At 52.7% G+C, this 13049-nt stretch overlaps 1 protein-coding gene across 7 annotated transcripts in view; it reads left to right on the top strand.

Moving 5' to 3' along the window:
* Nucleotides 1–13049, top strand: part of KAZN (kazrin, periplakin interacting protein) — a 1209168-nt gene that overhangs the window by 1048287 nt on the left and 147832 nt on the right. For all 7 annotated transcript variants that reach the window (XM_055262432.2, XM_055262431.2, XM_063631811.1 and 4 more), the window contains one exon: nt 10362–10553. In XM_055262432.2, the coding sequence (XP_055118407.1) occupies nt 10362–10553 (192 nt within the window). The remainder of the gene's footprint in view (nt 1–10361; nt 10554–13049) is intronic.

Genomic DNA, 13049 nt, shown 5'->3' with positions numbered 1-13049 from the left:
GGAAAATGTGCTCATTAGGCTGGGCACGGTGGCTCATGCCTGTAATCCCAGCACTTCGGGAGGCTGAGGTGAGCAGATCACTTGAGGCCGTGAGTTTGAGACCTGCCTGGCCAACATGGCGAAATGCTGTCTCTACAAAAAATACAAACATTAGAAGGGCGTTATAGGGCATGCCTGTAATCCCAGCTACTCGGGAGGCTGAGTCAGGAGACTCACTTGAACCCAGGAGGCGGAGGTTGCAGTGAGCCAAGATCGTGCCACTGCACTCCAGCCTGGGCAAGAGAGTGAGACTCCGACTCAAAAAACAGTAATAATAATAAGTAATTTGTCTGTGGTTTTACATTAAGCAACTGAATTGGGATTAAAGGAAAATAAATTCCTTTATTAAAACAACAGTTAATAAATACTAACTTAAAAAAAAGAAAAAGAAAATGTGCTCATTGAAGGCTGGAGGAGGCAGCTGGCCAGGCCCTGAGCAGAGGCCAGCACTTCCTCATCCCTCCTGCCCAAGCAAATTCCCAAGTAGGCAGGAGCAGACTCTTCATAGTCATCAAGGAGGCCCGGCCATGGGCTTTGGGAATGAGCAGTCCTTGCTGCCACCACCTGTCGGGGACCCAGCCACCCTGGTGGCAGGCAGGTGCCTGCCTCTCCCACCCTCACCCAGATGGTGTTTTTGGAGATCCACATTCCTCCTGGTGCCAGAAGCACCTGCCAAGTGATTTTTGCAGCCTCTGCCATGAAGGTGTTACCCAAACCTCCGGCAGACCTCAGGGGGCTGCATCCTGCAGTGCCAATCCTCAGGTTAAGTGGGGCTGGAGGTCTGCGATTCCTTGACTTCCCCAGGACATCCCTGCTTCTGAGCCTGTGACTGTCACCCTTCCAGGGCAGCGACATGGTTGCTGCCCAGCCTGTGTGTGGTGAGGGGTGGTTGAAGGCATGCAGGAGAGAACCAGTTTTCTGGGGTGTGGAGCTGGGTGGGCCCATCCCCCCATGGGAACTCTGGGCAGCAAGATGGTAGAAGAGGATCCGCCTGGCACTCGGGGCACCGAGGAGGGTCTGGCTAAAGGTGTGTTTACAGGCCAGCGGCTTCACCGGCAGAGCCTCTGCAGGGAAGACGGTTTCAACACCACCTAACGGAAAAAACAGTTACTGTGCAATATGAGAAAAGGACAAAGCCTTTATTACCTGAGTCCCTGCACCCTCCACACCCACCTGTAGTAAGAATTAGCAAGCGGCTCTCCGGGCCGGGGAGCGCCGTGGCAGAAGCCCTGCGGAGGAGTGGGTGGGTGTTATTTGAGAGTCTTCTCCTATTTGGGGATTGCTGTACTGCTTCCCGTCACCCCCTGCTGAGTGTCAGGATCATATGACACAGGCCCAGAGGACATGGAAACCTCCACCAAGCCAGGTTCCCGTTCTTGCCTGTCTGCCACCAGGGACTGGGGACTGAGGGATGGATGGGAGGGTCCGTTTGGCAAATGGGGACAGAGGTGGTTCAAGAAGATGGGGCTGTTTCCAGCTCCCCATGCAGGGACCAAGCAGGAGAGGGGAGGCCAGGCTGGGCCTGAGAGGGTCAGCCCCACAGAGGGAGCGACACCAAGCCTAGGCTCATCTCTCCCTGAAGGCTCAGGGTGGCCAACAGAAGCATGGTCCTGAGGCTGGCATTTTCCAGCCTACAGCTGGCAGAGTTCTCACTCCACAGGCAAATCATTAAGCTTAGGACGCTGCGAGCTGAGTTTCCCTGTGGCACCTCTGGTCACCTACAGAGCTTTCTGGAGGCTTTGCAGGGGTCTGCAGTAGAGAGCCGGTGTGGCTGCTGTGGCGGCCCTGGGCTGGGCTAATCCAAGACTCCCAACCCCACTCAGATGCTGGGTCAGCTGAGCAAAGAGGCTGAGGTTCTGTGACCTCAGGCCTCCCAGTCCAGGGAAAAGATGAAAATGGGGGTAACTCTCCAGGGAGGGTTTCAGGGTTGTCTGCCCAGCTGCAGGCCCGGAAAGGAAGAGTACACGGGGCTTTTGTCTACCTGCAGGGTGTCTTGAGTCTGGCAGCAGTACCCATAGGAGAAAGGGAATAACTCAATGGTTACAAGCAACAGGAAATTTCCTATGTTTAACTGCATGTTCTCTCTGTGGCTCAGTTTCTTTTGTAAAATGGGGACGTCCCCTAGGGTTCTTAAGGGGATTGAGAATTCATGCACATGAAGATTTCCATCAATCTCAACACATGAGAAGGGCTCAGAAAGCGTGACTGTTATCACCTGGGCAAAGGCAACAAGCACATTCAAGATCAGAGCAAAGATGCATTTCTTTCCTGCCATGTGCTATGCCCGTAGAAGTACAGAACAGAGGAGGTGCCCTAGTCCACTGGCAAAGACCCCCACCCCCTCTGCCCTCGGCAGTGGGCTCTGCCGGCCTCCTCATCTCTGATTCTTCCTTTCAGGACTCCCCTCCTCTGCTGGGTACCTGCTTTGTTGTATACATTAATACATTCGTCCCGTCACTGCTTAGCCTTGGGGGCCTGGGAGTCCCTGTCTCTTAAGATGACCTTGCCCATGACAGTCATTGTGTCTCTGTCTTTTTTTCTTTTTAATTTATTCATTCATTCATTCATTCATTCATTTTAGACAGAGTCTTGCTCTGTCACCCAGGCTGGGGTGCAATGGTATGATCTCGGCTCACTGCAACCTTCACCTCCCAGGTTCAAGCAATTTTCCTGCCTCAGCCTCCCAAGTAGCTGGGATTACAGGTGGCCGCCACCACACCTGGCTAATTTTTTGTATTTTTGGTAGAAACGGGGTTTTGCCATGTTGACCAGGCTGGCCTCGAACTCCTGACCTCAGGTGATCTACCTGCCTTGGCTTCCCAAAGTGCTGGGATTAAGGAATGAGCCACCATGCCCATCTGTGTCTCTGTCTTAAAGCTTTAACCCTCCAAGGGCAATATGATTCCTTACTTTTAGGACAAGCATCATCCCAGTGTACTAAGATCACATTTGGATCTTAATAATAGCCCAACTCAATAATAGTAAGAGTGGTGGCCAAGGGGGCACTCACAACCTACTAGGTGCTGCTGGACCAGTGCACGGCGGGGCAGCTGCAGAGCCCAGCAGACCTGGGCTTGATCCTGTGCCCTGCCAATGTCTGTGAGCCTCAGGCGGGGACCACCGCAGCCCTACATGGGGTGATGAGATGAGGGCTGTCATCCAGCACATGGCATCCACCTGCTCAGGGGTGGCAGCAGCCATGGTCTCTGCAGGGCTTCATGGAGACAGTGGCAGGTCAATACAGAGTGCTTGTCACTTGGAAGTGACCTCCATTTGACTGTGGTGGGTGTGGGACCATTCTCTAGGCATCTGATTTCTTTCCCACTCTGTGTGTGTGTGTGTGTGTGTGTGTGTGTGTGTGTGTCTCTCAAGCAAACACCCTGGTGTTTCCTGGACACACAGACCCCTTGCTATCCACAAAGCCACCAAGATAGATGGGGTTTAGACCAGGATACCCCTTTCACGGGGGCCTGCTAGAGAATAGGGTGTTGGTTGGTTGTGTATCTGGATTTCTTTTGCGGGGAGGGCTATAAAAATGAGTTTTCAATGGAAAATCTGAAACATGCTACTGCTATATTTAGATTTTTTTTCCTTGGGGTATAATTCACATACAGTAAAATGCTCAGCTCTTAAGTGTACAGTTTGTGTTCAGTTGAGTTTTGATATTTGGGTGCGAGGCTGTTGATCAGGGCGTCCACCCCGATGGTCAGCTGGGGACGGTCCCTCCAAGCCTGGACTCCACCCAGAGCCCCCCAAGCTCTCCGCTTCCCTCGTTCTCTAGACTTGATGACTCAGCCTTCAGCACATTCATCTCTGCTGTTTCATCCACCCTTCCTGGGTTGGGGAAGCCCGAAGGTCAGGGTTCTGCATTTAGTGAGGCCAAGGTTTTCCTCTGGAAGATCAAGGAGGTTTGCCCTTTTCCGAAATGATCATGATGAGCTACATTTAACCCTCATGGAGAACCTTCCGGAGAGTTTCCACTGAGATGATTGCTTTGTTTAATGTTTACCACAGGCCTGAGAGACTGGCCTTGGCTCCATTTTCAGATAAGAGATCAGAGGTTGCTTGTCCACAGGTCAAATAGCTGGGAAGTAGGGGAGCCAAGACTGAGCCCCAGCTGGCTGACCCCAAACCTGCATGCCTGCCTTAGAACTGCACTGCGTGCCTCCCAAGAACACGGCACGGAGCACGGTGTTGGGTGTCGGGTGTGAACAGAACAGAGTCCCTGCCCTCGTGGAATGGACAGGCTGGCTCCATGGCCACACCCTTCTCCAGGGGCTGTGTGGGAAGTGTCCCCAGTGGAGGGCCAGAACCACCATGCGCTGAGTGGCTGACTCACTCATACCCTGCTGAGGGGCATGCCTCCCTCCACTGGCATCCACCAAGCCAAGCCTGGTTGCCGCCTGGGCCCTGCTGGCTCAGGAAGCCCTTGTGTCACCCGCAGACCTTGCTCCTCTCCTTTTGGAAGGTGATGGTATGGGAGTTGAGGCTGGAGGTGCTGGAACCAGACCATCTGTGTCCAAACCCTGGCTCTGCTCTTCACCCTGTGTGACCTTGGCCAAGCCATTTAACTCCTCTGTGCTTCAACTTCCCCACCTATAAACTGTGGATGATAATAATAGGATCTGCTTCCTGGAGTTACTGTGAGAATTAAACTAGTTAAGCAGGTAAAATACAGCAAAGCTTAGAGCATATAGTATATGCTCAAGAAGTATTAAGAAATATGTAATTGTTATTATAATAAATAATAATCATAATATTATTGTTACTTAGACCTTTGGCTTGGGGAGGCTGGATTTACAAACCTACAATTCACCAAGAGTCTTAGCAGTCTGAGAGGTTGCCTTCTGTTAAAAGGTGGCTGCTGTAGCTGTAGCCATTAAGTCCACTTTCCAGAAGTGGAGAAAGTGGAGAAAGGTGGAGAAAGAGGTAAAGCTTTATTTTTGTAAGAGTCAGTCCTCCTAAGGGACTTTTTTCTGCACCTCACTGGCCAGAAGTGTGTCACATGGACAACCCTAGCTGCAAGAGAAGCTGGAAAATAGCATTTTTAAAAAGTGGGACTCATTGCTTTCACAAACTAAAGGAGATGGGCTGCAGAAGGGCAAGGGTCTGCCCCAGCTCCCTTTGCCACCTGGTATGGACCTTTCCTCTGAGTGGGTACACCACACCCCCTTTCCCTTGGGGAGGAAGCCCCTGGGGACCTGCTGCACGGCCTGTCTGCTGGTATCATTGTCCCCCCTGAGGGCAGCACCATTGGTAACAGTTGGCTCCCTGGGGCAGGAGGGCCACCGTTTCCCAGACAATGTTTACTTCCTGCTACCATGGCCAAGAGAACTCTGCTAAGTCTATGGGTTTTGGGCCCCCCTACTTAAAGGCCTGAGGGCACTGTGGTTCCCCAGCGTCAGCAGAAAGGTACCCAATCAGTCTTTGGGCAAAGGCCAGGAAAGTTTTTTCCAGTAAGGATGACTCCTTCCTCAGTAGCTGTCTTGCCTTTGGCAAATGGCTTTCTCCTGTCATTGGGTCATCAGCCTGAGCTGTACCAGATGCTTAACAAATACCATCTTCATCTCACGCCCTCTAGCCCAGCGCCAACAGGAGAGCTCCATGCAGTCATGGCAGCGGTCTGGATCTGCACTGTCTTCTACCCTAACTCCTAGCCATGTGGGTGCCCTTGAAATGTGGCTAGAGAAACCGAGTTTTTCATTTTAATTAATTTACACATAAGATAGTCACCTGTGGCCACGTGCAGTGGCTCACACCTGTAATCCCAGCACTTTGGGAGGCCGAGGCGGGCAGATCACAAGGTCAGGAGATCGAGACCATCCTGGCTAACATGGTGAAACTCCGTCTCTACTAAAATTACAAAAAATTAGCTGGGCGTGGTGGAGGGCGCCCGTAGTCCCAGCTACTCGGGAGGCTGAGGCAGGAGAATGGCATGAACCTGGGAGGCGGAGCTTGCAGTGAGTCAAGATCGCACCACTGCACTCCAGCCTGTGTGACAGCGCAAGACTCCATCTCAAAAAAAAAAGAAAAAGATAGTCACCTGTGCCTAGCAGGTACCATACTAAGCAGTGCAGCTATAGACCCTGCCCATGAGGGGAGAAACACAAAATCGGTAGCATTCATCTAGACTCATAAAGAGTGGGTCCCTCTAAGGGAACCCATATTGTGAAGGCACAGAGAGAGACAGTGACCAGCCCAAGGTCACACAGCAACGTAATAGTTCCTCTGAGGAAAAAACGCAAGTCTTCCAACGGCAGCTTCTTTATTGTTTCTTCAGAAATGTGGTTGGCCCCATCTGTGCAGAGGGGAAGGTGAGTTGTGGACACAGTGCTCAGTGTGCCAGGCACATGTAAGCGCTTTACGCATGTCTTATTTATTCCCATCTCCCCCGTTTTACAGGTGAGGCCACCGAGGCCCAGGGAGGAGAAGTGCCTGCTGGTGGCCCCAGAGCTGGTGAATTGAGAGGCTGTGCTCTTGGAGCTTAGGCTGAGATTGCAGTACCAGGGCTGTCTCCACTCCTGGAAGATTCTGGGGGATGCGAGACCTGGGCCTCCACGCCCAGCTGGGGCAGGTGCAGTTAGCAAGCTCCGATAAGCCTCTCTCTTTCCGTGGAGTTGTTTTTCCAGCCTGGTCTCCTAAGACTTGGCTCCTGCAGGTGCCGCACCTGGTGACCTGCCCTGGAGGCTCCCACCAGCTTGTTCACAGCCTGACTGGAGGGGCAGGGCTTAGGCATCAGGTACACCTGTTAGGAAGGTGCACGCAGGAAAAAAATCTGCCTTTGCCACTGTTAGTCAAAGAGAAAGGCACATGGCACCCACCTCCATCTCGCTGTCTGCTCTCATCTGAGTGCAGGGTGCAGAGAAGACCCTGGCAGATGCCTTTCCTGTGCCTGCCACGCCCCCCTCCTGTGCAGTGCTCAGGCAAAGCCCGCTCCCCTGGTTGCCCCATTTCATGGTGTCAAAATCCCCGTGAGATGAGAGTAGCACTGCTGGCATAAAACACAAGATGCCCAGTTAAATTTAAATTTCAGATAGGTGATGAATCAGTTTTTAATATAGGTTGGGACATATACTGAAAATGATTTGTTGTTTATCTGAAATTCAAATCTAACTGTGCGTCTAGGGTTGTTTGTTTGGCATTACTTTGTTTTGTTTTGCTTACTCTGGCAACCCTAAGTGGGTGGCATCTGTGCAGCATACATGACAACTGAGACCCAGAGAAGTGACACGAGGCTTGTGCAAAGTCATGAAAGGCCCCGGCCAGGCCTGGGTTTGAAGCCAAGTCTCTTGGAATCCTTTGCCTTCTTCCTGGACAACAGTAAACAATCTTGGTGGCTTCCTCGGGTGGTTGGAGGAGACCCAGAAGTCACTGAAAAAAAAAAAAAAAAAAGACGGAGCACAGTGGCTCATGCCTGTAATCCCAGCACTTTGGGAGGCCGAGGCAGGTCCATCACCTGTGGTCAGGAGTTCGAGACCAGCCTGGCCAACATGGTGAAACCCCATCTCTACTAAAAATACAAAAAAATTACCTGGGCATGGTGGTGGGCCTGTAGCTTATAATCCCAGCTATTCCAGAGGCTGAGGCGGGAGAATTGCTTGAACCCAGCAGGCAGAGGTTGTAGTGAGCTGAGATCGCGCCATTGCACTCCAGCCTGGGCAGCAAGAGTGAAACACCATCTAAAAAAAAAAAATTTAAACAAAAACAAACCTGCCTCTTCTACCTGTGTGACAGTGGACATACTGTTAGCAGTCACTCGCACCTTATTGTGAAATAGACTCTTAGTGACAGCCAAGTAGGGAACAGGGGCCCTGGCAGGATGAGAGATTGAAGAGTATTGATCAAGAGGAGAAAATTCCAGCCTTGGCGACTGCTAGAGACAGTGAGCTGAGGCAGGAGCGCTGAGGGGTGGTTGGGGCTGAGGCCTTTTATAATCTGACCTCTCCAGCCTTCTTCCTGTTCTTCTTCACCTGGCACTTTCTCTGTGTACATGGCATTCACGGAGCACTTCCTGTGTACATGGAGCACTTCTTATGTACACGGAGCACTTCCTGTGTACACAGGGCACTTCCTGGGTACGTGGAGCACTTCTTATGCACATGGAGTGCTTCCTGTGCACATGGAGCACTTCCTTTATGAGGAGGGGCACTTCCAGTGCCTCCAAGGAGCCTCACAGCCAATGAGGGTTAGACCCATTTAACAGATGCAGTGTCCGAGACTCAGCAGGGAGGGACTTGCTCATCAGCCACCACATGCCTGGCTGGAGACCTGGTGACTCCAAAGCTGTGCCCCCAGCCACACCCCTTCCATGACCCTCAGGAGTGAGGACTGTGCACCAGACCTCCAGGGAGCACACATCCCCTTTTACCAGCAGGGACCCTCCTGGCTCTACCTGCACGTGTCTGTTCCAGCCAGGGCTGCCCTTGGCCCCTCCCCTGGTCCCTCTGTAATCTGGAATGGAGGGAAGGGGAAGGCAGTGTGGGGAGGGGAGGAGCCCATGAAGAGGGTGGGCTGGCCGGGTGGCCAGCGCAAGGCTGGTGAGTGCAGCGCCTTCGTCTGTTCATTCTCGAGGGCAGCCAGGTGCCAGGTGCTGTTCTAGGCATGAGGATGCAGCCATGGACAAAACAGACTCAAGTTCCTGCCCTCTGGGGCCTTACAACCAGCCTGTGGATAAACAGATCCATAGGGCATGACAGGAGCTGATGAGTGCCGCGGAGAAAGAGCAAAGAGGAAGGAGGCTGGGACGCAGGGAGGCGGGGCAGAGTGTGCTGAGCTTCCACCATAGCAGTGATGGACACAGACAGCCCTGCACCCCCACCTGCCCCTGGAACCCACGTTGAGTTTGGGAAGGAGACAGATAAATACAGCATCACACAGGGTGGTGAGAGAAGGCCCTTCCACGCAGGTGATGTGGAGTGGACGCTTGTGTCACAATGAGGAGGCAGCCACAGGAAGAACCAGGAAAGGGTGTTCAGGTGGAGGGCACTGCAGAGACAGAGGCCCTATGCTGGAAAGAGCGTGGCGTATTGTAGAGAGAGGGACCAGTGTGGCTGCAGGTGGGAAGAGGGAGAGGATGTAGGCAGAGGCCTGGCCCCAGCCAGAGCTGCCCTTGTTCCCTCCCCAGTTCCCTCTGTGATGTAAAATGAGGGAAGGGGAAGGCAGTGTGCGGAGGATGGGGGCAGCCCAGTGGCCAGCATGCGGCTGGTGAGTGTGGTACCTTTGTCTGTTTATTCTCGAGGGGACCTGCTTAATGAATATTTCAGCGTGTCCTTCCACCGTCTCCTAAGTGAGGTTTGCTCCTTCTCTTAATGCACTCTTCTAAGAGTTATGCAGAGGTACACGTAGCCTGGCGCCTGTGCACAGCCTGATCGCTGCCTCCAGCAGCCCTTAGCAGTTCTGTTTTCACTGTTGCCCAGGTGAGCTGACCTGGGCGTAGGTGTGTCTATCCGCCCGCAGGACTGAGAAGCTGACAATACCTTGGTTGACACGGCTCTCACTTTGGGAGGATGGCGCACCTTCTGGGTCCCTTCCTGAAGCACCCCACAGCCTGAGGAGACACCGTGTTCTCCTTGGCCCCATTTCTGGGGCCTCACTGTACGTAGGGTTGGATTTAAGTGCTGCAGAAACCTCTGCCCTCGGTGTCACCTCGTCACTGCTCATTAGACCCTATTGTCCTGCAGGACAGTCAGGTGCAAATGCACAAGTTCTGTTTGTACACAATGCTGAGCTCCTCGAGGTTATGTGTTTTGCAAAACGTGTTGAATATGCCTTTTTCTATGGCTGTTTCCCAAGCATGAGACTGGGAGTCCAGGCTGTGGAGTCAGCCAGGCCTTGGTTCAAATCCTAGCTCTGCTATGTACTAACTTTATGACCACCTGGAGTTACTTCATCTCTCTGGGCCTCGATGTCCTAATTTATAAAATGGGGTTGTGATGGTCCCTGCATCTGAAGGTTTTGGTGGCTTAAATGAGATAATGCATATGAAACTCAACTCAGCATGCTGTTGGCTCGTGGTTATGATGCTAACTCCTAAGACCGTCGGCCACCGGAGCGGACACACTGAGTGCAGGACAGTGTCAGTGGAGTCCTCGGGAGTCGTGGTGGAGGGGTCTCACTAGGTGTGCTCTGCAGACTGTGGGTGGGGCCTAGAATTGGCGCTGAGGCTCTTTGGAATAAGGCAGTGGCCTCCCTTCACACATGTAGGAAAGGCCCTGAATGCAGAGCAAACAAAAAAGCCAAAGCAACCTCAAACCATCCCCAGAAAATGCGAGTGAGCGGCAACCGACGTTCCTGTCCTCTAACCCTGTGCCCTTCTCCCCTAGTGCTCCTGCGGGAAGAAGTGTCACGGCTCCAGGAGGAAGTTCACCTTCTCCGGCAGATGAAGGAGATGTTGGCGAAGGACCTGGAGGAGTCGCAGGGCGGCAAGTCCTCCGAGGTCCTCTCGGCCACCGAGCTCAGGGTCCAGCTGGCCCAGAAGGAGCAGGAGCTAGCCAGAGCCAAAGAAGCCTTGCAGGGTGAGTGACGAGTCAGCGGCGGTTCCTTTGCTGGGGGCTCAGGCCCCAGGGATCTGGGGTCCTCCCCATGCAGGGGAAGTGACGCAGAAGGACACAGGGGTCTCCCAGTGCCCACCTCCAGCCACAGCTGCCCTGTCCCTTCTTCGAGTGGAATTCTGCATCTTGTGGGGTGGGTGCAGATGCCATTCCTTCCTCCAGTGTGACCGTCGCACATTGTCCATATGGCTGGATGTGAGGTGCCTCCCTCTGGGGTGTGAATGGTGGGTGGGCATCTTGGCTGGACCAGGACGCGGACCTAGCAGCCGAGTCCCTCTTACCCAGCACCCTCGGGGTCCTTTGGTGCCTCCACTCAGGGCACAGTGTGGCTACACTGGTTTCTCTGCTGGAGGACATGTCTGTGTCCCATGTGTCCCTCTTGCTCACCATGATGGGCTCTCCTGGGCCCAGAGGAAGGAGTTGGAAGATGACATGGTGTAGTGTCCAGGGGGTCTCTTGAAGACAAGGACCACAGACCTGTAACTACTATGTGGCTGATGTGTCTTCAGCCAGAAATTAATTTAGGAGACGAGGAAACTGGTGTCCATATGCTCAGCCTGGTTTCCCTGGAGGGACCCACATCCCTCTCTCCCAGGAGGCACCTGCCCACATTCTATGGGGCTGGAAGAAGAGTCTCAGAGGGTTATTTGAGAAAGGTCAAAAGCCATCATGTAACCTGTCAGCGGACTCCACAGTGCTTGGAGAACTCAGGCATGAAACATCTGGGGAAAACACAGCCTTTGGGGTCTGCATTGATTCTCTTAAGCCCCCTCAGCATCTTTGCCTCTTTTAGAAAAGACAATAAAGCTTGCAACTTGCTTTCCACTTACCATTCACTAGAACAATGAATCCTCTTTAAAAATGTTGTTTCTGAAGCTAAAGCGGGTTTATTAATTAGGTTAATACCATGCTGCTGTAACAAAGAGACCCCAAAACACAGAGGCTTAAAGAATCTGTTTCTTCCTTAACCACCCCACAGTGAGCATTTGAGGCCGTTTGGGTGTATGTGTTCCCCTCAGTCCATGATGAGAGACCCCAGGGAAAGAGCTAGAATCGAGGGCCAGAGATTTGCCTTTGCGAGAGTTTGGTCATGTGACCATTCCTAGATGCAGAGGGTTCTGGGAAATGTAGTTTCTAGCTAGGTGGCCTTGTCCCAGCTAGGACTCTAACAGGGTAAAAGGGAGAATGGATTTTGCTGGACAGTTAATCGGCTCAGTCAGAGCCAATTCCCTGACAAGAGGTGTGATGTGGGCAGCAGGCCAAGAAGGCTATCTGTCCAGTGCCCACCTGACCATCCGCCAGAAAGCCTGGGAAGTCCTCAGTTGAGGGTGAGCCCATATCCAGAGTGTCACAGCACTCTTGACAAGTGTTCTTTTCAGCAGTACATGTTGCTCTCCAAGGCAGGTAGATGACCCTCTTCTTCTGGGGTCTTGTTACAGTGGCAGCGTTTTGGGTGGTCTTTTGAAGCTGTAATAGACATTGGGGTGCATTGTGGCCCAGCTGACACGGCATGCCTGGGAAGTCATTTTGCCAAGTAGGTGCACTTTGCCTCTGTGCAGCCACCTGGCAGTCCAGGCAGATCTGGTGAGCCATCCTCCACGCCCAGCTTCCCAGGATCCTGTAACATCCATTCTCCTTCTCAGGATGGAGACCCAAGTCTCGGGAATCTCCCACAAGCAAGTGCTGCTGGGCCCAGGCTGTGCAAGCTGTTGTCGTTTGGTCTTGCCAAGCTTTATCACGTAGTGGAGGGTAGGGACTGGCTCAGGAAGCAGCCAGATGCTGCTCAATCACCTTTCCCACTCTGTGTCCCAGGGACAGAGATGCCGACCTCCACGTCTTTGACCAGGTACAGGATTCTCACCCCTATGTGCTCTTCCGGATCTGCAAGGAGGAGAAAAACCTCCCTTAGTGGTTCCTGGGCCTACAGGGATGGGCGGGGGGTGGCGGTGATAGTTAAGCAGAGGCTCACTTACACCACCATCCCCAGCTCCTTGGAGGCTACAGCCTAGCCTCTGTAAACCTACGATCTAGGATGTACAACCTAGCCTCTCCATTCCTGATCTGAGTGATGGGACATTAACAGTGGCTTTGCAGGAGGTTGTGAGAATGAAACGAGGTAATGTCTGGAAAGGTGATAGATAGTTCCTGCTGTTATCATAATGTACATCCTCCTCCCTTTAGCCCACAAGGCACAGAGCTGTACAGGCAATCTTTACTAACTCTGTGCTAGAAGATTTCTTATCCACCACCAAAGATCTTTGGCCTTGCCTAGGGACGCAGAGATCTACCCCTTTGTAGGAATATTAATATAAGCAACAAGGACTTGTCAGTATTCATGAAAAGGAAGCTTTATTGAGCACCTACTGGATGCCAACACTGTTGTAAGCACGTGACCTACCATTCACCTCAATCCTGCCAGGAGCTAGAAACCCCATTTCTCAGGTGGAGACGCCTGAATGA

The sequence above is a fragment of the Symphalangus syndactylus genome, chromosome 22 (genome assembly GCF_028878055.3).
Source record: "Symphalangus syndactylus isolate Jambi chromosome 22, NHGRI_mSymSyn1-v2.1_pri, whole genome shotgun sequence".
NCBI classification, from domain to species: Eukaryota; Metazoa; Chordata; class Mammalia; order Primates; family Hylobatidae; genus Symphalangus; species Symphalangus syndactylus.
This window is presented reverse-complemented; position numbering and strand designations above follow the sequence as displayed.